Source organism: Alnus glutinosa, chromosome 1, assembly GCF_958979055.1.
Source record: "Alnus glutinosa chromosome 1, dhAlnGlut1.1, whole genome shotgun sequence".
Taxonomy (NCBI): domain Eukaryota; kingdom Viridiplantae; phylum Streptophyta; class Magnoliopsida; order Fagales; family Betulaceae; genus Alnus; species Alnus glutinosa.
In genome coordinates, this window is record NC_084886.1 from 13,649,551 (window position 1) to 13,672,170 (window position 22,620).

General features: G+C 36.5%; 4 protein-coding genes across 4 annotated transcripts; 2 read left to right on the forward strand and 2 right to left on the reverse strand.

Annotated features, from left to right (window-relative positions):
* The first annotated feature begins 554 nt into the window (after positions 1-554).
* Positions 555-3,164, forward strand: LOC133858589 (putative protein phosphatase 2C-like protein 44). The gene is made up of 5 exons (XM_062294067.1): positions 555-796; positions 1,575-1,868; positions 1,959-2,217; positions 2,521-2,645; positions 2,840-3,164. The coding sequence occupies exons 1-5, from the start codon at positions 764-766 to the stop codon at positions 2,975-2,977; spliced, it is 849 nt and encodes a 282-aa protein (XP_062150051.1). The 5' UTR covers positions 555-763; the 3' UTR covers positions 2,978-3,164.
* A 3,531-nt stretch (positions 3,165-6,695) lies between these two features.
* Positions 6,696-8,265, forward strand: LOC133872905 (putative protein phosphatase 2C-like protein 44). The gene is made up of 5 exons (XM_062310597.1): positions 6,696-6,728; positions 7,003-7,290; positions 7,511-7,769; positions 7,920-8,011; positions 8,128-8,265. Exons 1-5 carry the CDS (start codon positions 6,696-6,698, stop codon positions 8,263-8,265), a joined length of 810 nt encoding a protein of 269 aa, XP_062166581.1.
* Positions 8,266-8,607: 342 nt separating this feature from the next.
* On the reverse strand, positions 8,608-19,441 carry LOC133873679 (COP1-interacting protein 7). The gene is made up of 13 exons (XM_062311426.1): positions 19,041-19,441; positions 18,470-18,649; positions 16,494-16,614; positions 16,371-16,410; positions 15,996-16,048; positions 15,859-15,914; positions 15,074-15,226; positions 14,715-14,926; positions 12,365-13,977; positions 11,151-12,116; positions 10,185-10,593; positions 8,969-9,034; positions 8,608-8,860 (listed from the first exon to the last, which is right to left on the reverse strand). Exons 1-13 carry the CDS (start codon positions 19,097-19,099, stop codon positions 8,793-8,795), a joined length of 3,996 nt encoding a protein of 1,331 aa, XP_062167410.1. The 5' UTR covers positions 19,100-19,441; the 3' UTR covers positions 8,608-8,792.
* A 2,274-nt stretch (positions 19,442-21,715) lies between these two features.
* Positions 21,716-22,397, reverse strand: LOC133872984 (uncharacterized). Its single transcript, XM_062310719.1, has 2 exons — positions 22,110-22,397; positions 21,716-22,066 (listed from the first exon to the last, which is right to left on the reverse strand). Exons 1-2 carry the CDS (start codon positions 22,395-22,397, stop codon positions 21,716-21,718), a joined length of 639 nt encoding a protein of 212 aa, XP_062166703.1.
* Between the last annotated feature and the right edge of the window lie 223 nt (positions 22,398-22,620).

Below are 22,620 nucleotides of genomic sequence, written 5' to 3' on the forward strand. Positions count from 1 at the left end.
TGTTCTCCTAGTGTTCTCCTGGCATGGCATAGATGTAATTTTTTAATTACATCTATGTCCTTTTGGATGGCATAGATGCAATTTTTGAATCAAAAAAATTACATTTATGCCATTCCAGGAGAACACTAAGAGAACACCAGAAGATGATCTAGCATTCCTCTATTGCATAGGATGTTCCATAAAAAAATAGAACAGAAAAACGATTCAGTTTTTACGATTTAGTTTAAAATTGTATTTTTTAATTACGAAATCGCAATCCCAAAAGATTTAGTCAGTATATCTACCAAACTCAAATGCATGTTTTTCTCTTATCCTCCACGTTAACAATTCAAAAGGAATCGATCAGCCTGTGATTTGAAAAAATAATTTTTTACGTTTTCAAATCGTAATTTTTTAAAAAGTAATTTTCAAATTACACTTTCTATTTCGAAATACAATCCCAAAAGATTTAGTGGATATATCTACCCAACAGAAATGCAGGTTTTTCTCTTATCCTCTGTAGCAATATCTACCTTAACAGAAAGCTGAGAACCTGACCGTTACGTGTTTATTTTTCTGCCATTTGGACTTCTTATTTGACTTGAAAGTTCAAACAGCTCCAACTTACCAAACAAAATTCAACTTGAGGGGAGACTTTGTCGGCCTCCATCTCTCGTTTATTCTCTATTCTGCAAACTGCAAGGATTGCCGCTCTCTCGTGATTATCTTCTAGAACTGCAGTATATTCGTCAAGGGGTACTCTGATCACTTTTCAAGGACAGATATGGGACTGAAGGATCTTCATCTCATGCTCAAGGTAGGCCTGTAATTTCCCAGTTATTTTTTTCTCTTCTTTTAAGAACGCATACTATTTCATTAGCCTTTTATCTTGGAATTCTTGGTCAATCGGATGATTTAGACTAGTGGGTTTTGGAGTTCTGGTTGATTCAAGCAGGCACGAGCCATGATGTTTATCTAAAGGGGTTGGATATAATTCTAAAATAACATCTTTGATCATGAACTTCTGTAAATCCGTCCCTAAGAATATGTGAGCAAGTAAGGTATTCTTGCTGAATGATAAACTGAAATAGATAAAATATTCTAATATATTTGGGATGTATAGGACTTGTAAGTGTAAATAGTTTGAGGTTAACGTTGTGCTTGTGCTAGATCAAGAAATTTCTGAATATATTGGTACGTTACAAAGAATAATGACATATAATATTTATGATATGTTCATCAAATATGATGTATATATTTCTCCTTTTATTTTTTGGATCGGGGGGATGCACATAAATATACTTGAAAAAAGAAGAAGAAAAAAACAGTTCAAGTTAAAAGACTGGACAGAGAGAAACATGGAGAAGGAAAATGTTACGATCATAACAAGCAACAAAGACTGATTTTTCTTAATGTTTGTGATTGAAGAATCATAGGATTTTTACATAAAGAAGTTTGTATATATCCCTATCAAATGAATGTAAAAAAAATTCAAAGATTTTCTGATACAAGTAAACTTAATGTCAAGAAGTTGGTCTTATTATAATAAGACAAACTTTCAATTCTTTAGCTAACCCATTTACTGGGTTGTATAGGGACTCAGGTTGAAACGCTTTCTGATAGGAGATGGGGGGAGCAAGAAAAGAAAGCTGAAGATTTCAAGGAGGCCTTCATGGATGATGCAAGTATCACATGGATATCATGTTGTTGAGGATCAATCATTTAGCAGTACTGGTTCAGATCATGAGCCTGAGTCTGACTCTGTTGTGGTACAGAGAGAGCAAATTGATGACCTTGAGTCGTGGTTTTTCGGAGTTTTCGACCCTCAAGTTGGAGATGATGTTACCAAGTACGTGCGATCCCATTTATTTGACAGGAACCCCAAAGAGGTAACATTTTTATACATGAGATGTTTTTCTAGTCTAGATTATGAAGCACAGGTTCTTGTTTTAGAATGTTAATTATCTCGTGCTTTGCAGACTCACATAAGGAGAAAGAGCAAAGAGACAATGAGGAAGGCTTACCTTGGTGCAAGAGCAAAGATCAGAGAGACACAGAAAGCAGATGAGACGAGTAGAGCGGGTTCAGTATCTGTGTTGGTCATCAACACCGAAAAGCTTGTGACGGCTTCCATGGGAAACTATAGAGCTGTTGTCTGCAGAAATGGTGTGGCTCGTGAGATAGGCAAAAGGGACCAGAAATCAGACAAAAGATATTGGTCTCGCAGACTCTTTTCGGGTATGGAAGAACACTTTAATTCATGCTCCGTCTGTGTTTCTCTATACAAACTACATTTTATTAATGAGTAATAATATTTAATAGACTGTTATACGATTGTCGTGTCAACGAAAATCAGCATTTAAATCAGCACAAACTTATAAGAAGACAAAAATTAAGGATTGATTTCTACTACCACGTCATCCCAACTATATGATAGTGGTATAACAATCTACTAAATAACATTTCTCTTAATTAATATACTGAGATAACGAGTTCTTGAAGAAAACAGACTGATAATAGTTTCTGTATTTGTGCATCAAGTACGCAAATATTTGGGCAAAGCAGCCGGCACTAAGCAATCCAAAGGCTCGGACCTTGTTGTTGGTGCTGAAAGAATTGATTCAAGTACTGAATTTGTCATCTTAGCAAGCACTGGCATATGGGAGGTACGATGCTAATTATACATTTCTTTACACTTCCACCTCCTCCTGCCATATTTCCCATGTATTTCTTATATCATCACAGGCATCCCCAGACCAAGGTGGGATGTACTGATGCACAAACAGCTAGTAGTCAGTTGTATCATCTATATTTCAGAAATCAAAGAAAGTCAAAGAGAATTTTTGCCTTGTTAATCCAGGTTATGAATAACCAAGAGGCTGTGCATCTCATCGGGCACATAGAAGATCCACAAGAAGCTGCTGAGTGCTTGGCAAAGGAGGCTTTAGTCAGAAGGAGCAGAAGCAGCATTTCTTGTTTGATCATGCGCTTTGACTAACATCTTTTCATGTTTTTTAATTGCGACAGAGATTTAATTTTTGTTTTTTACATTGGATAGTTTTACTGCATATTGCTTGACAAAACTAAAGCAATATGTAGTGGCAGTGAAAAGACAACGAAGAAATCAAAATTTTTGTTTTAGTTTTGTATTAAAGGCGTGCATGTTTTCTCCAACATATATGGTTTTGTTTCCAAATGTGGGATTCTCTTCGAATATGTACAATAATTTGACCTGATTTTACCAGTCAAGCTGAGGGCTTCCATTTTTGAGGATAGAGCAAATGGAAAGCTTTTGTTTGAGGAGAAGAATGTCTTTGATAATCGGCTCGATCCACCAAATTCTTGAAAGATCTTTATTTAAAATCCCCGAGATTAGAATAAAGGGAGTCATCTTAAAGAAGGATACTATTAAGATTTAATTCCGTCCCTTTTTTAAAAGCCAGAAGAGTTAAAGTTACGTTTAGTACGCGAAATAGTTATTCCATTAGAAAAATAACTAATTTTATTTTATTAAAAATAGAAAAATGTGGAATGAAATAGCCATTCTCATGAGCAATGAGAATGATTACTTTAAGTGTGAGATCCTTATCATATACTATAATCCATTCCTAATAAAAACGATTTATTTTTTCTAACAGAGTAGTCATTCCGCGTACCAAACATAACTTTACTTTAGCTTCGTCAAGTAAGGGATCACCATGCGGGTATTTTTCGGTCCAAGCATAATTCACCACACCTTTATGATCACAACATATAGCAACACCCATCATAAAAGAACAATGGACAACTACATCGAAGTTGAGTTTTAGGGAGCATGATGTAACGCCCCCCAATCTTTAGGGTTAGGTTTGTTAATTGAAAGCCTCATAGGAGCTAAAGAATTTACTAGGATGCCTAGAACATTTAATTAAACAAAATACAAACCATGAAAATTTAATGCGGAAAGTTTAAGGTCAAAAATATTGATGGAGTATCATAAAAGTATATATTTTTTCTACCCAAAGGCATTTATTTAAAACACAAGAAAATTAATTAATGCATACGAAATCCCTCCCAACCTAGACTATGCATCCAGACCGCTTAGATCACCTGCTTCATAACCTGGAAATTAAGGGGAAAAAATAAATAAAAGATGAGCGAAATGCTCAATAAATAATATTCCTAACCAAGTTAAAAACACGTTAGATTAAAAAAATTTCTCAAAATATTATAAATTCAGACCGAAAAGTACTTTTAATTTGAATCACACTTCAATGTGAACTCAAGAATTTTCTTATTCTCTTATAATATAGCCCACTGCATACTATTACGCCCCATATGCATAGAGTTGAAAGTTTAGTGTTGTAAAGCAGGTTTTTAGTGTTCGTAAATTCAATGTCAAAACTTGTTTAGTTGTAAGTTTAGATTTAGGGTTGAAGAATGTCTAAAAAATGCCGGTTAAAGACTTTGTTGAAAAATGAAGAACATAAGTTGCCGATTGAAGGAGGATCGAATGAGGTCATGAAGACTTTTTAAGTTCAAGCTCTAGAATGCGACAATGAGAGTCTTAAAAGATGTTTTAATATGAGAAAATCGTTGCTTGTTGAGGGAAAGGGAAAGTTGTTTCACGTGTGTTGTTGTACGCACATTACTAATTTGATGGTTTAAGATGGCCTTCATGAGATTGCTTCAATTGTTGATTGTGTAAGGATGATATTAAATATCTAGTGGCATCAAAGGGGAGGTTGAGGCAATTTAGTGATATTGCAAAGCAATTACAATTAACTTTGAAGAAATTATTGTTGGATGTATCCACTTGGTGGAATAATTTCTATTTGATGTTAGTAGCTACCCTTGCACTGCAAAAAACAAGGTTTAGTGTCGCTTGAATAGTGTCGTTTTTAAGCCAAAAAAAAAAAAAAGACACTTTTCATTTAGCGTGGTTTAATTACAATGACGAGATTCCAAAATAACATCGTTTACTGTTCAAACAACACTAATTAAATTAAAGTCATTTGGGCTCAAATAACACTAATAGGCCAGTGTGGTTTTACTATTCAAACGACACTACCCTGTTAGTGTCATTTGAGCAGTAAATGACATTAACAGTGTTGAGTCGTTTGAATAATGAAACGACACTACCCTATTACAAACGACATTAATCTCAAAAATTAATTTAAAAAAATCGATTCAGGCTACCCCTCTCTCTCTCTCCTCTCTCTATTTGTCCGTGTTTCTTGTCCTATGGAGCTTGGACAGGATGGGGGGAGAGAATAAGAGAAAGGAAGAAGAAGGAAAAATAAATAAGATGGGGGAGATGCAGTACGTTGGTCATGAGAGGACGAGAGAATAAGAAAAAAAAAAAAAAAAAAAAATCATGAGAATGAAGGAGGAACGACGGAAGCCAAGAGAAAGCAAAAAAAAAAAAAAAAAAAATCAGATTTGCTTTAATACCATGTAAAATATTTGAATAAAAGATTTGATGTATGAGAATTGAGAAAAATGATTCTTGATATCATTTCATCGAGCAGGTTACAAGCATACCATATATAGGAAAGAATGTTATACAAGGAAAAGAAAATAACCGAAAGGAATGTATACAACTTGATCTAACATACTAACAAAAATAAGCAAGAGCATCTTATGGACGCAGGTATTGCCATGTAAGCAACCAAGAGAAATGCCATCTGTACAAAAGAATCCAACTGTCCAGCTGAGGTGTTGAGGGCATTTTCGTAATAAAAGGGGACGTTGGTAATGATTGGGGGAGAGAAAAAAAAAAGGTACGTACGTTGGTCATGAGAGGAAAAAGAAGAAGAAGAAGAAGAAGAAGGGGCCGGGATGCAGAAGAAAAGAAGAAGGGGGAGGGAATATATAGAAAAAGAAAAAGTGAGGATTTTAGTATTGTTTGAATGATAAACAACACTAAAATTTTTGAATTTAGTGTTGTTTAATGTTTAGACGACATTAAAAAATTTAAATTTAGTGTCGTTTACTGTTTAAACAACACAACACTAAAAATTTTTAAGTTTAGTGTCGTTTGAACAAATTTAAATTTAGACTCGTTGAATCTAATTTTAGCATCGTTTACTATTAAAACGACGCTAATTTAGATTTGACACCGTTTGAACAGTAAACGGCGCTAAATAGTGTCGCTTTGTATAAACGATACATTTTTTTTTTTTTTTTGGGTAATGAAGAGGCCTTTCTGAGGTATGGAGACGGGGATCAAATTTTTATTTGGGTGCCATCGCTTGATGATTTGGTTAAAGTTAAAAATATGTGTGAACTTTTGTGGGTCTTTAACCGAGTAACTAAGATTATACAAGGAACCGACTATCCAACTGCCAAATTATTCCTTCCCCAAGTATGGAGAATGAAAGACGAAGATCTTCTATTCTTATGTATTTTAATTTATCAAGATGTACTACCGTTATTTTTCATGTTAACAGTTAAAAAAGAGTCACAGGCGGACTAGCATTGCCTTAACAGAAATCAGAAAAACTGACCGTTACATTTTCACTTTTATTTTCCTTCAAACGACAAACAGGTCCAGCTTAATTATATTACCAAGCAAGAAAGGCAAAGCTTCAAACTTGCAGAGAGAGTTTCTCTGCCTCTCCATCTCTCATTTCTTTTCTATTTTGAAAAGATTATCCTTCTCTCGTGATTATCTTCTAGATCGAACTACCGTACATTCATCCAGGCGCGTCTCTAATCACGTTTCAGGGACGAACATGAGACTGAAGGATCTTCATCTCAAGCTCAAGGTTTTTTTTTTTTTTTCCTCTTCTTTTAAGAACGAATAGCCTTTTATCTTGGAGTTCTTGGTCAATCGGATAATTTAAACCGATGGGTTTATGAGTTCTGGTTGATTCTTCTTTATGTTTGATAGAAAAGGAACAATGGATAGACGATCGAGCAACAAAGACTGATTTTCCTTCATGTTTGTGATTCAAGAATGATGGAATTTTACATAAAGAAGTAGTTTATGTCAAGAAGTTGGTCTTTACAAGTAACTCATGCATTTACTGGGCTGTGTAGGGATTGAGGCAAAAAAGCTTTCTGATAGGAGATGGCGGGAGCAAGAAAAGAAAGCAGAAGATTTCAATGCCTCCATGGATTGCATTATTACATGGATATCGTGTGGTCGAGGATCAATCATTTATAAGTGGTTCAGATGAGGCTGAGCCTGAGGCTGACTCAGTTGTGGCACACAGAGAGAGAACTGAAGAGCTTGAGTTGTGGTTTTTTGGAGTTTCCAACGCTCAAGTTGGAGACAGAGTTACCGAGTACATGCAATCCCATTTATTTGACAGGAACCCCAAAGAGGTAAGACTTTATATAATGCTTCTATATATTCTTTTAAGTTTACTTTGTGGCTAGCGCTATCATTCTAAAATGATTAGCCAATTTAGAGGTTTCAATCATTTATAAAACTCAGTCGCACCTAGTAATGAATCAATGTGAGACTGAGGTGTTACAAGCCGGCACACCCAACAAGGCATTTGTACTTTCATCTAGCTTTAGAATGTCATATTGTGCTTTGCAGTCACAGATAAGGAGAAAGAGCGAAGAGACAATGAGAAAGGCATACCTTGGTGCAAGAGCAGAGATCAGAGAGACACACAAAGCAGATGAGACATGGAGAGCGGGTTCAGTATCTGTGTTGGTCACTAACACGGGAGAGCTTGTGACGGCTTCCATGGGAAACTATAGAGCTGTTGTCTGCAGAGCTGCCGTGGCTCATGAGATAGGCAGCAGGGACCAGCAATCGGCCAAAAGATACTGGTCTCGCAGACTCATTTCAGGTATGGAACACTTTCCTACTTTGTCTGTCTTACTCTAGACCAACTACAAGTCTACATGGGATAACACAGTTTTTGAAGCGAAAACAGAAGATGTGATAGTAGTTTCTGTTTTTGCGCATCAAGTACGCAAATATTTGGGCAAAATAGCAGGCAATAAGCAATCCAAAGGACTTCTTGTTGGTGCTGAAAGAATTGATGCGCCTACTGAATTTATCATCTTAGCAAGCACTGGCATATGGGAGGTGATCGATCTGTTCTTATACATTTCTTTACACTTCCTCCTCCTGCCATATTTCCCACGTATTTCTTATGCGCATACAAAGAGAGTCAAAAGAGTATTTTGGTCTTTTTTATCCAGGTTATGAATGACCAAGAGGCTGTGCGTCTCATCCGGTACATAGATGATCCACAAAAAGCTGCTGAGTACTTGGCATACGAGGCTTTGAATAGAAGGAGCAAAAGCAGGATTTCTTGTTTGATCATTCGCTTTCACTAATACCTTTTCACATTTATTAATTGCAACAGATTTTTTTTTTTTTTTTTTTTACACTCGATAGTTTTACTGCATATTGCTTGACAGATTAAGCCGATAGTTTTACTGCATGTTGTGGTGCCAACTGCTGCACATTCTACATACCATATTCAGAGATGGTGCATCCATGTGATACATATATAGATTAAACATTACTCAAACAAAATTGTACCAAGTTTTTTTGACAAGTAAAATTTTTTACTTTTATACTTCATGAAAAGTGTGCTACACCAAGAGAACTAAAATCGTAAAGAATTGTACCAAGTTAATAGCTAATGTTTGATTTAGTCGGTTCACGCGGGGAGCTACTGAATAATTCACCATTCAAACATCGAAATATGAATGTGATATACAAGGGACCAGTTTGACAGCAAGGCGAATAATAATTATGCTTTTTCACATTGAAACAATGATATTTGTAAAAATTCACAACCAAAATAGTGCAAAAGATACAAGCTGCATTCTCACCTTCAAATGTATCATCTACGATGTCATGTTGTCAGTTTCTTTTCACTAGTCTTGCTCCGGAAGGGTGATAACAAGGAGAAAGACCGAGACGCTGAAGCAGACAAATAAAATCCTTAAATCTCAAATCCAGACACCAGGAAAAAAGACTGAAGAAAGAAAGAATGAAGTTTGGTAAGTTGCATGCATATTGAGGACTTACACTTTTGTGAAGTAGTACCGGCAGTAGGAGTTTCGTCTTGAGAGATCAAATTCTTCAATGTATGAACTGATAATGACAATGCAAAAATGCCGGTTAGCAGTCAAAAATGACAGTCAGCTTGAGTACGAGCGAAGCAAATGAAGCGACCGAGGAAAAGTTAACGAGGGAATTAAGCGAAGAGAATAAGTAAACACTTCAAAAAAGTCAAAATGCAATTTTGCAATTTATGTATGTAAGATGTGATATTATGATTTATGGAAAGAAATGTTTCTTTATGAGTTATAAGTTGAAGGGTTATTGTTAATAGCATGATAGTTATGTATTCTTGCAAAAGTGAGATGAGCCCTAAAGTTATGGCATGTTTTACCCATAGCTAATTTGTCATGATTTTAAGAAAGAGAAAAATAATAAATGAAATTTATTATGGTACAAAGAAAAAGAAGAGCACATAATATATATTTAGTATGAAAATTTATTGAAAAGAAATAGTAAGAGTTTAACCCCACGACAACCACAACGAAGGACGGATACACAAAGGTGTGGGTAATAGAGAATTTATAGCAGCAGTACCGTATGATAGTAAAGATAAAAGATCAAAGGATAGCATACGCAACCACAATGAAAGACGGATATGCGAAAGTGTGGGCTATTACATAGAGGGTTTCTTTCTTGAGTGAGCTACCCATGGCGAAGAAGGGATATGCAAAGTCATGAAGAAGGGATAGACTGCCTTATAATCAAGTGAAAAAGATAAGAATAATCTCTTTCATACATACGCACAATGGAAGCAAATTTTTATCAAATCAACAGTCAGTATAGAAGAAGGGTTTTACACAAAACTGAATTTTTGTTGAAAAAAAAAAAAGGACAATCCTTCCTTGTGGTGCAGTGGAGCGAAGACTACAATTTAAAATTCATACAGAACATCTAAGTAACATAATATTTATAATTGTCTAGACAAAAACCCTAAAGAAGACCACACTCAAGAACCCATTTAAGACCAAATTGCCAATACTGTCTGAGAATCACCAGTTAATTTGTGTAATTCTTTTCATAATAGAATCACTTGTTTTGGATTCTGAGAAATTTGTTCACTTTTTGAAATTTAAGTGTTACTGTGATTTGTTAGCCATAGTCAGTACAGTTCAAATGTATGTCAATTGTGCATTTTGAAATTGTTCATTAGAGTGCTGGGGAGGGAGTACATGCATGTTACCTTCACTCGTAGAAACATAGTTTGCCCCAGAATCATCCGCATCAGAACTATTGATGCTGGTATTATCTGATTCAATATTCCGTTCACCTGTAGCTGAGCTATGACTCTTTCTCCCAAACTTCAATAGCCGTCTAATCCCTTTTGATGAGTCCTTTCCTTGAGGCTTCTCCAGTGACTCTGGAATCTTTTCTAGACTCGAGTTTCTAGAATCAGATACAAGTGCTTTAACAGTCTGTGTGCCTGTTGTCACAATCTCTGAGGTGCTTGGTGTTGCTTTGCCATACTCTGAATTCCCAGTACATGGATCTTCCAAAGAAGAAACCCGAGCATGGGGGGCTTGATATGGTTTTTTAGCAATACCGATAGTTGAAACCTTTGGAGGTTCTTTGTCCGCATTAACTGTTTTGACCTAACCTCAGAAGTTTTTAAAAAAAGGAAAGGAATTTCAAAGATGTTGGTTGAAGCGAAAGAAGGAAAGATAAAAATACAAATTCAAAAATATATCAGAGCAACAATTTTTGGAACCAAGATTGCTATTATTACAACTAGAACATGTAATCAACTGTAAGGCAATGTGCTTATTTGAGTTTAGCCATACGACAAAAAGTTTCATCAAGCTATGCTGGTAGTAGTGATAATATATCCATTTGTCTTAATATACATGCATACATATTAAATCCATTTGTCATCAGTAAATTGCAATTACTATGTTGAGATATTACTTTGAATTTTTTTATTGATAGAAAACATGGTAATAAGGTGAAGATGTGATGAACCAGAAGTGAGCTCGTGCATCTCACTCATTGTAGCACGTTATTCTAGCAAGGATTGCAGCATTCAACAGTATATAAATCAATCCTACTTGTTATAAAAGGTTAGGTGCATGTTATATTCATCACAGTTCTAAAGAAAAAAAAAAAATAGTTAACCAAAGATCAAGGGCCCTTCAGTTCTGACCAACCATACCTCGACATAAGAAGCAGGTCGCTCTTGTGATTGGTGTTCAGAGGGTTCTCCATAATCATCTGTATCCATCTTAAGTGGTGAAACTTGGGCACGTACAGCAGCATAATCTGACACAATATCAACTTTCTTCCCTATCTCAATGTTATCATATTGTCCCTTTTGTGCCTCTGCATTTTCTTCCAATGCATGTACAATGGGAATGGAGAGCTTCTCGCATTCTAGCATTAGAACAGTCTTTTCAATTACTGGGTTGTCATCCAAATCACTATGATGTGAAATATTTTCATCGTTCTTCAGTCCAGCACCTTGAGGAGTTGTAGAAGACTTATTTTTATTAACCTTCTGTGTCACCTCTTTTGCTGCTGATTTGCTACGGGCACCATCAGGTCCTTTGGATGTCCTAATCTTCAGTTCTGGTAGGGTCGCAGCCTTGCTTCTATCATGGTTCATAATAGCCGATATTTTCTTGGTCTCAGGCTCAGGTCCACCAGATATCTTTGTCTTTGATACTGGTTCAGCACTTCGTGACTTCATTGAAGAGGCATGCTGGCTGCTACTCATTTTAGGCTCTGATAATCTTCTAATCCGAGCCATGGATGCCTTAGTATCAGCTGTAACACCATTGTTCTCTTTCTTTGGTTCAGGCAATGATGGCACTGATCGACTTAACCTGTTTCCAGCAGAGTGACTACCAGTACTCAATCTGCTGGGTTTAGAGGCTGCTTCAGAATCACTGGATCCAACAGGAGTTCTGATGGAGGACCTTTTCACTGGTGGCGATGATCCTGCCTCCAAATCACTAAACTTTGATCCTTTGTGAGTGCTTGGGGAAAGTTTTGCTGGCAATTGTTTCTTGGTTTGATGGGACGGAAATGGTGACTTAGCTGGAATTGAACTCCCTCTAGAAGCAATTCTCTTTTGCCTCTCTATCTTTAAAGCTTCCAGTCGTTTTATCTGTTCCTCTTCCTGAAAATGAAAAACTTGAAAATATAACTATCTGTTGTTCAACAACCCAAATGAGCAAAGCCGGAAAAGGATAGGAATAGATATGTAATAGGTATAAGAAAAAATGAAAGGATATGTTGTAGCCTAGATCAGTGGCCACTAAGTGTATTACTTTTTGATGGGAAAGAGAAACAACCCACCCCCCCCCCCCCCCCTTCCTTTTTTCCCCAACAATCCCCCAAAGAAAAGGAAAATGGTAACCAAAATACCTTTTCTTTCTTTATTTTCTGAAGATCAGCTTTAAAGGTTCTTAGCCTCTCAGCGCGTGCTCGTGCTTCTTCCAAAGGACTCAACTTCGAAGGCTTCCCTTTCCTTATTGGCCCCACAGTCTTCTTATCTGAATTATCTGGCGTAAGTCTTGATTTCCGGTCCTTGTCTGACTTTTTTGAACCTTGCTTGATCTCTACCTCCATATTTTTCTTATCGTGTGAAGCACCATCTTCAGCACGAATCTGCATTTCATATTCTAAAGCAGGGTCATAACCATTTGACTCCTTTTCTGTTCCGCGATTGGGCATCATACTCAATTCATCTACCTCATAATTGAATTGGCTCCCAACTTTATTAGAAGAGTTCTCTGCCATCTGAGATGCAGATGGGAATTCAGAATCCATGCCAATAGCATTTCTGTCATTGTTTCCAACTTCGTCCAGTGAATTTGCCCTTAATGCAATGATGTATGAGTCATCATCCATATCATGTGCTGGCATCCTATTCATGTTATTGGTTACACGATCAAATCCATTTACAAGCAGATCTGAGGGAGAATTTGTATAACCTGACTGGCCTTCTTGCCTACGTATCATAAAATCATCATTGCCAGTTCTCCTATAGCCACCTCGTCTTCCATCTATTTCTGCAGACTGTACGTCCTTAGAGCTTCTACCATCACCAGACTGACCATCTCTCCTAGAAATCAACAATTCATCATTTGATGCCTTGCGCATATAGCTCACGTTTCCACTCATTGTATGCATATCAACCATATCAACTTCATGCATTTCACCCTTACCTTGCCCACTAAAAACTAAAGGATCATCACCTACATGTTTTTGCCGCCTTTTCAGTTGAACCTCCTTTTCCATCGCAAACATGCCATGGTCAACTGCACGTTTGTCCTCATCAGAATCTCTCAGTAAAAAATTTTGGAATGCCTGCCAGTTTCCACCATCTGATTCCTTCCCATGTGACATTTCTTCCTTATCGGATGAATTCAATTTATCCATGGATTTTGTACGACTCCCTTTCCTCTTGGAAGATCTCTGAGAGTCCATACGCCTCTTCTCCAGAATATTAGCCTGTAAATCTCCACCTTCCTCATCAGTTTCAGACTCAGAAGCTGATTGTGATTCACTACCAGAAGAGTTCTGCCTCTTTGAAGTTATGTAATTAATGTTCCGAATGACAACCGTCCCTGATTGCTTTTTACCTGATCGGCTAGCCTTCTTCGATGATTCTCGAGTTTGTGAAGCTTCTTTCTCCAACTCCAATTCATCTTGCGATCTTGCTTTTGAAGCATCCATCTCCCAAGTTTCTAATTCAGTATTGCTATCCCTACTATCCATAGAATGCCTTCTCCCCATTCTTGGACCAGCACTAAGTCTAGGGTCCAACACTGATGGATATGGTGGCTGAAAAAATTGGCCGTTTCCAGGATAGTTCTGATAGTAAGGCATGCCCTGCATGGGATATGCTTGATAGACTGGAGGTGCACCAGGAGGAGAATGAACAGGCCAGGGAGGGAACATATGATGTGGAAATTGTCCTTGAAAATATTCTTGATTGCCTAATGGTGCTTTGTGATCTGAGGGAGGCTTGTCATCTGCGCAATTGAATAGAGAAATTCTCAAATTGAAAACTATAAATAAAGGCATACAGACACTACCAAATATGGGATATAATAGAGGAATAACACTGAATGAAAGCCATGCAATTACTCGGTCACCTTTCAGGCGCTAACATTTGTAGCATAGTTCATTTGTCTTGAAGTGCTGTGTCAACACCTCATATTGATTTTGACACCAATACCAGTGTCAGTCTTGGTTCTTTTCTTTTTCTTTTTCTTTTTCTTTTTAGTTTTTTTAGATTTTTTGAAGCTGCTAGAGAATATATATTTTTTCCATGAATCTTTTAGAAACATGCAAAGCTATAAGCCACAGAAGTTAGCCAACTTTATGATCCACTGTTTGATTTACCAAGTGATACGAAGGACAAATTTTTAGTTCCATTCTTCTACTCTTTACATATGTCACATTAAACGAAAGTATTATTCTCGCTCTCTTCTTTCTTCTAAACAATGAAGTATCATTACACCCTAAGTCATAGTCTATGGAAAAAAAGATTGAATGAACCCTTTAGTTGGTGCAATCTGAACTTCATCATGTCAGTACATAATCCATATGATAACACACCACTGAAAACTTTCTCTGTTAAGAAATGAAAATTAGTGGTTTGGTCAAACAGTTCACAAAACAATAGAACATGGCGCTCCATCATAATACTTAAGATAATAAGGTGGTTACTTATATGCAGGACACCTCTAATGCTAATAGCCTGTACCTGCACCTGCAGCACTACTTGTGTTCGCACTATTTTCTAAAGCCACCTCATGTTCTTTCTGCTTGTTGGCCACATTTGCAAGCATAATGCCTGATGCATTCATGGCAGAGAAGTCTGATCGGCTAGACATTGCTTCAGCTGCTTCAATTTCAAGCCACTGCCCAGTTTCATGCTTTCTTTTCCATAACTCCATAAATTTTTTACATGCATCCCTGTTACATTGAAAATTTTAACATCAGGGAAAAAGAGCCCAAGATATAAATATTTCTGCCACAGTAAATTGGTGAAAAAATACAATATCTCAACCTAAAAAAAAAAAATGTTATAGGAAGATAGCCAATTAAAAACAAGATGCTTACATTAAACGCGAGGCTCCAAAGCATTCAGCAAATATCATCAATGGTGACATGTGATCAATGTCAAAACCAGCAGCTACAGCACGTGCAAAGGCCATGCCTTGTTCTTTCTGCAGCACGGTTTTGCGTGTCTCCAGGACTTTCAAAAGTTGAACTCTAGTACAAACCAAAATACATGAAATTAATGCTCGTGAAAATGTTATCAGTAGGACAAACAAGACATATATTAAGACCATTGCAATCTCACAGTTAGACAAGACATGAAAAGTGGCCACTCATAACTTCTTTTTGTCTTTAAGGTGATAAGTCATTCAACATTATTCCTGACTAAAAGTGGTTCCTCTAAAAAAAAAAAAACATTATGTCAATATTGAATTAAGGTGATAAGTCGAAGCACACTAATGCAGAATTTTCTAAATATCTTACTTAGAAGAGGGTGCTGAAAACAAATTGTATGAATTCAAAATGGAGTATCAATGTTACAGATGAAGAAAAAGTAAATGATGTAATTTCACTTTTTGTTCAGCTTAGTACATATTATTGCACTTGGACATGTTTATAACATCCCTGATTCACTTTCCACATGAAGAGGCTTGCAAGAAAATAAAGGATGTAAAATCTCATCAAAGAATGTTGAAGTTTGAAGTGATCAATGGAATCATATATGATTGTTCATACACAACCCTTAACTAGCAGTTTAGTTTCTATAGTAGCTTTATTTATCATGGCAAGTTTGATAAGTGGGGTCTAAGAGGTCATAGGAAAAATATGCAAGAATTAGATTTTACTTCGAATTTCCCTCCTGAGTGGTGGATCCATTTGCTTCAGGTGGATTTGCTCCAGGCTGCCAGATACCAAAAGAAACAAAATTAAAGAAATTGGCCAAATGTTAATTATAAGTCCAGGGTACTTAGTGCAGGCTCACTTTGTAAAGGACAATTGCTTTCTCCTCATTAGTATCAAGCACCGGCCTGCTACCTGTCCAAACAGCAGGATGTTAAAAACCAATACAGAAGTCATTAAGGATTGCAAATGATGTAGAATCTATTACTAGAATACTGAATAAAAAAATAAATAAACCCGCAGAGACAGTACAAATGGAGAGAGAGAGAGAGAGAGAGAGAGAGTAGAATGTAAGGAAAAAAGCAACCTCCTATGCCGCCCCCCTCCCAAAAAAAAAAAAAAACCCAACGAAAAGAAATAAGGCAAGGCATATCATGAAGGAAAAAAAATAAAGATTAAAACATCTCACAACACAAACATTAGTGCAACATACACCCATTTCTCCTTTGCCACGTACCTTCAGAACTTTCTACAGGTTTGGCTTGAAAATCTTCTACCTGCCACACAGGAAACAACTGACATTGACCTTTCTTTGACAATATGACACTAAAATAATAGACAGCTGATAGAATTTACTTACGGTACTCAGCCCCATATCATTGTTGCCTTGAATGGCAATTGCCTCCTCAATTTGTAAGATCTCTGATTCTGTAGTGTAGACCCTTTCCAAGACCTCTGGAGTGCTTACGAAACGAACAAACCTATAGAAATCATAACATTTTACTCTAACATGCAATTTTATGGGGGTAATAATGCATTAAGCTAGCACCATTTTTTCTGTACAAGCTCAATGTGAATAGAAACCTCAACAGTCACAAGATTATGATTCCATGTGTAACCCTTGAGACATGGTTTGGATGGCTATATGGAACACCTCCAATTTTTCGTGAGAGAAAGGGAAATATATTTTTACTATATATATATGTAGTAAATATATATATAAGGGATGCGCCCCTCTGCGCTTTTAATGAACTGAGTTATAATTACTTAACCAAAAAAAAAAAAATATATATATATATATATATATATATATATATATATATATATATATAGTAAAAATATATTTCCCTTTCTCTCACGATATATATATATAGTAAATATATATATATATATATATATATATATATATATATATATATATATATATATATATATATATATATATATATATGTATGGGGAGTGGGCCGCCTGCTAGGCCTATGTTTTTACTCGAGAAGAAGGCTCATAAGGACCCACGTGTGACCAGGGTCCAGCCCTTCGATCAACTCTCCCTAGGCCAGCCATCGATCAAGAACTAATCAAGACCATTGATTGTGGCTAAGGATCAAGGGCTTAGGCAGTACCCCATTGCACAAAGATCTGATCAAATCTGCATTAAAAGAAGATGCTCAAGCCATATCTCATACTCAGAAACTGTCGGGGTACGGACACTGCGCCCCTGACCATCAACAACGGTCAGATAAGATCAACGTCTCATCAACCCTTGGGACCCGAGCCTAGCACCTTTCAGCAATCGAAACTCGATACTGACTCATTGCCCAACTAGGTTGCACAACCCTCGACCACTCTCTCTGATGCTTGCGATCGATGTTGTTTGACCCTGTAAACTAGGTGTCAGCAAGTGGGGCCCGACACATTCAAATCATCTTCCCTCGAGCTGCAAAATGCTAGGGAAAGTACATGTCACATCCAGCCTTGAGCCCGCCCAAAGACTTATTCACAGAGTACGGAGACCACCCCCTCAAAGACACGTGGTGTCTAGTCACTTCTGTAGTAACGTCATCTTTCTCAATTTCAAAGACTCACGGGATGCGAGAATCAACTCCACTTCGCAATCCCGCCTCTATAAAGAGAAGGCACCAAGGTAAAAAAAGGGAGGCCAACTTTTCTACACTTAGAAAAATTATGACCCAAATATGCTGACTTAAGCATCGGAGAACCTTCGACCCCGGCTAATAACCCTCTAACAATTTTCTTGTTTCGCAGAAAAGGGACAATCATCCAAAAGAGAGATCTTATCCCAATTCTGTCATTTGGCAATCACGGAAGACCAACGTATTCATTGGAGAGGTGCACCAAAAAAATGCAGAAACAATATATATACCTTTTTGCTTTTAAAAAGAAATAAAGAATGTACTTCCAGAATGAAATTCAAATGCACATATTGTGCACCACTCGTGTTAATTCTACCTACTATGAGTTATTGTTGTTAAATAACCACTAATCCCAAAAACTTTAGGTAATAGGAATAGATAATTTTAATCATTTAATTTATATTATAACACTCTATATCATGTGCCGGCTCAAACTCCTCCTTAATAAATGAGGCTCAATATATGGAATATTTAATTGAAATTGAAAGTGAATGATAAAAACAATATTTGAAGGACATTTGCTCTAATATTATGTTAAATCACCACTAATCCCAAAAGCTTAAGCTGATAGGAAGTGGTGAATTAAATCATTTAATTTATATTCTAACAGTAAATGTCAACCGCTGAACAGAGCATATTTACGCAAAATTCATATTACGTACAAACAAAAAAAGTACACACCTTTCCATTGTGTCCTTCGTGAACCATGTCCCATCACTGCCAGGTTCCGGCTCTAGAACAATTGAATAACCCCCCTTGGCCATCTGCTCTTGTGCAGTCTTCAGGTGGGCAAGAAATGGATTCAGCAAACCCGAAGCTATTTTTTCTTCCTTCCCATTTGCAGATATAACCAAATCACACCTAACAAAAATCCAAAATTAGGTTCCTATAGCAGAATTGCCAAAGTTTCCAAGGACACTTGCACATATATAGTTCCTCTACGGCTCTACCAAAATTTAAATCAGAGTCTCAGTGAAACTAATAACCAATTTATAAACAGTTGGAAGCTATATACCATCCATAAAAACTCAAAAACCAACTTATATATAAAAGTAATTGCAAAACACAGAGAATTGCCATAAGATGAACATCCAAATAAGTTAAACACAGAGATTCAGATCCAAATCTTGCTTCGAAACAAACTGAAAGGAACCCAGAAAAGCTGTAAAAGCAATTGATTCAAAAAGATAACCTTGATATTCATCAAAAACAACCAAAAAAGAAAAGCCGACCAAGCAAAAAAGAAGATTACCTGGTTCGAGTGGGCGTGAGCTGAAACACAGCCGAGTCGAGCCGACTCGAAGACTTCATTTCTGAGAGGACAAAAAGAGAAGCTGAGACTGTAGACAGGTTCTGCTCTCAGAGAAAGATCAAATGGCTGAAAAAGTTGGATCAGAGAAGCAGAAAAAGAAGAACCGAAAATCCGTGAAAAGCAGGTTGATGAATATAAGGTTTTTGCTTCGAAACAAGGTTTTTTTTTTTTTCTTTCTTTCCTTTACAACTCAAAGAAAAAGTTTCCGACAACTCCAAACGAGGAAAGCCATAGCTCCCAAAGATGAGTCTTCAATGGTCACCAAACACAGATTGGAAGAGACTCCGTCAGTCCGTCTGTGTTTTAGAGAGAGAGAGAGAGAGAGAGTGAGTGAGTGAGAATAAAATAAAAATAAAACTAAAAGAGAATCTGTAAAAGATTTTGTCATAGGATGCCAACCAGAGACGGTGAACTTTCGCTTATTTATCAATAATAAATAAATAAATCAAATTTTGCCAGAAGATAAATTTTATAACTTAATAAATTCTGAACACCTTGAATTAGCCACTGGGTTAATCAGGGATGTAGATTAGATACAAATATTATTTATTATTTTTTGCATGGAGTGAAAATACTGGAAAAGATTAAGGGCTGTTTGGGAAATTGAAAGTGAAGGTGACAAACAGCACGAGTAACGCCGTAGCCCAACGGACAAAAATATCAACACTGTAGTGTCGGATAACGATGTGGGGGGGGGTTTCTTGTTGAGAATCTCACCGAAATGCCCTACTGAAGAGAGCTCTTATTTTTTTATTTTTTTATTTTTTTTTTGAAGGGAAAGAGAGCTCTTATTGACTCCCTGGTAAGCAATAAAACTTATTTAAAAAAGAAAAAGAAAAAAAAAAGGAAGCAAAAGCAATGAAACTTCACCACGTTAAGGATTAGAAACTTTTATTTAGATCTCATTTTGTTAAATTGGTTTAGTTGTATTTTTTTATTGTATTAATTTCTGTCACGTAACCGGGGGGTACTCTTTTCCCTTTATTTGCAACGGATCAGTTTGTTGAGGACCTGAGGTAGTGATAGGCTCAAGGACAAAAATAAAGAGAAAAGTTGACATAATTTTAGTTAAAAAAAATTCACTTTTTTTAAAAATAAAAATAAAAAATTTGGCTAGTCACTTTTTTTAATATATAAAACATCAAACTCTTTAAACATTTTTCTATTAAAAAATAAATAAATAATAATTCTTTATTAATTTGATAAATGTAGTTGGTGACTTGGAAGGTTCACGGGCCCCCTCCAAAATCTACAAACCACATAGACATCAGATGGTTACCCAATCGGTTATTTTTACCAAAACCTCCAAAATCCACTACATATAGAGAGGAAAATTCAAAAAGAGCTATCGGAGGAGGAGAAATCAAAGGGAGAGGGAGATTCTTACCTTCAAATATAGCCCACAAGTTCTTGTTTTTGCCTTCAATTTCTCTCAACCACACAAATTCTCTCTCCTATTTTCTAGTCTGCAACTCTCGTTTTTTCTTGGTCCTCCCTCTCAAATGACAGAGAAATGAGAAATGGGTTTCTTACATTTGGCTGATAAACATGCTGCCTTAACCGAGAAAAACCTTAGAACGATATATTTCTCTCGAATTTCTTAACATTTTCTGTTTATCTTTCCCTCAAAATTCTGAACATTTTCTGCTTCTTTTCCGTTTTGCTCTTCAAAACCAAATCTTTTAGTCTCTCAGCACCCAAACAACGAAAACCCGTAAGGAAAAACCCAAAATCATATAAATAACAGAAGGCATTTACCTCCAGAAATCTTCCACGGCACTGAAGAGAGAGTGAGAGCCGGAGAGGGAGGTGGCGCGAAAGAGAGAAAAGTGAAAACGAGGGGGAGAGAAATAAGCTTAAAAAATTAGTAGCAAAAGCTTTTGGTTCAGTATATTTGGAGAAGAAATCTGACAGAAACTAAACTAACGAAGGAGAAGAGAGCTTGATGGAGTGCAGTTTTTGTAAAATCTCTACAGATTTTGGCGAAAGTTGTGTTTTGCCAAGCTTGTTGCAAATTAATGCTCTTATTAGAAATTGGCGGTGTCTCTTGTTCTTTTAACAGAGGAATGCTATAAATGAGGATTTATGTTCTTCTTTTTAATATTACTCATTTTTCTAACCGGGTATCTATGAATAAATGTTTTCCCTAAATAGGGTCAGAAGAATTTTCTCCAATTTTGTCCAACAAAATGTTATGTGTCTCTTTACAAGTGAGAAGTAAATGCTTTTTTTCATTGCAATTACAAAGTTGGAAGAGAAAATGCATTTCGTAAAATTTCTTTCAACTTTGTCCTTGTAATTAAAAAAAAAAAAAAAAGTATTTTTCACATACAAAAGAAAACAACATTCTTCTAGACTAGGTTGAATAAATTTTGGAAGAAAACTCTATTCGTATCTAAAATAAGATAAATAATTAATCTCATGACATATCCTATTATATAGGTGACCACCAATATGGTGGTAACAACTTTTTTTCTTTTTTAATGGAATCAAGTTCATCTTGTAAATAGACAAATTAAGTACATCGCTTAGCAACAGTAATATTAGAAGTCCCCAAGAGATAGTTCAATCGGTTGGGAGATCACGCCTCATGAAACTGAGGTCTCTAGTTCAAATCACCCCTCTCCCCTCTTGTATGGACATGTCAAAAAAAATAAAGTAATATCAGAAATACAATGGGGAGTTTCCTCAAAACAAACATGGGCCTCACTCAGAGATAAAGCTACATTCGCAAGTCGATGAGCCGCACCATTTAGATTACGCCTAACATGATGGACCTTCCAGCTCTGCATACTAAGCAATACCTCCCTTGTCTCCTCAATTAGATGGCCATATATGCACCAATTACTTCCCTCTTTTCCCAGTGCCTGCACTATTTGGAGAGCATCACCTCCCAAAATAACCTTATAGAAGCCCAATTTGCGACTAAAGTTTTCAGCCATTAAAGCTGCCATTGCCTTTGCAACCTGCAATGATATGATCCTTAGGTTCATATAAGGTTGCTAGAACTTCACCTTTGCTATCTCTGATTATAACACCAATACCCATTTTCTTTTTGGTATTCTCCACAGCTGCATCCCAATTGACTTTAACAAAACCATCCATATGAACTTTCCATCTTAACTCCCCATTTTTTCCTACTGTTCCTGCTAATTTTTGAAAATTTGCATCTTTAAACGATGTCAATGAGTTAGAAGCATTACTTACCACTGTATTATACGGGCTATTAGGTTTCCCATAGACCACTACATTTCGACAAAACCATAAGTTTCGAGCCACAACCCCTACTAGCTCCATATCATTCTTGTCTAGAAAAAATTGAAGTTCCTCCATAATAAAAACAAAATTTTCATACACAATACATTTATGGATCTTGCTGCCACACATGCTCCATATGACCCTTGTAGCCGAATAGCCCCATAAAACATGGCATGTGGTCTCCGCCTCCACCCCACAAAGGGGGCATAGAGGGTCTTCTGTGATTCTTCGTCTGAAAATGTTGGCTTTAGTGGCCAAAGCA

What these genes read in the sequence shown, in the direction of transcription:
- LOC133873679 (XM_062311426.1), bottom strand. Translation starts at nt 19,099, where the DNA reads ATGAAGTCTTCGAGTCGGCTCGACTCGGCTGTGTTTCAGCTCACGCCC. An exon ending in ATGATATGGGGCTGAGTACC is followed by an intron (nt 16,411 to 16,493) that starts GTAAGTAAATTC and finishes CCTGTGTGGCAG; the next exon opens with GTAGAAGATTTTCAAGCCAA. An exon ending in CGGTACTACTTCACAAAAGT is followed by an intron (nt 8,861 to 8,968) that starts GTAAGTCCTCAA and finishes TGTCTGCTTCAG; the next exon opens with CGTCTCGGTCTTTCTCCTTG.
- LOC133872905 (XM_062310597.1), top strand. Translation starts at nt 6,696, where the DNA reads ATGAGACTGAAGGATCTTCATCTCAAGCTCAAG. An exon ending in ATCTTCATCTCAAGCTCAAG is followed by an intron (nt 6,729 to 7,002) that starts GTTTTTTTTTTT and finishes TGGGCTGTGTAG; the next exon opens with GGATTGAGGCAAAAAAGCTT. An exon ending in CAAGCACTGGCATATGGGAG is followed by an intron (nt 8,012 to 8,127) that starts GTGATCGATCTG and finishes TTTTTTATCCAG; the next exon opens with GTTATGAATGACCAAGAGGC.
- LOC133872984 (XM_062310719.1), bottom strand. Translation starts at nt 22,397, where the DNA reads ATGGAGCTAGTAGGGGTTGTGGCTCGAAACTTATGGTTTTGTCGAAAT. An exon ending in TCAGAGATAGCAAAGGTGAA is followed by an intron (nt 22,067 to 22,109) that starts GTTCTAGCAACC and finishes ATATCATTGCAG; the next exon opens with GTTGCAAAGGCAATGGCAGC.
- LOC133858589 (XM_062294067.1), top strand. Translation starts at nt 764, where the DNA reads ATGGGACTGAAGGATCTTCATCTCATGCTCAAG. An exon ending in TTGACAGGAACCCCAAAGAG is followed by an intron (nt 1,869 to 1,958) that starts GTAACATTTTTA and finishes CGTGCTTTGCAG; the next exon opens with ACTCACATAAGGAGAAAGAG. An exon ending in CAAGCACTGGCATATGGGAG is followed by an intron (nt 2,646 to 2,839) that starts GTACGATGCTAA and finishes TTGTTAATCCAG; the next exon opens with GTTATGAATAACCAAGAGGC.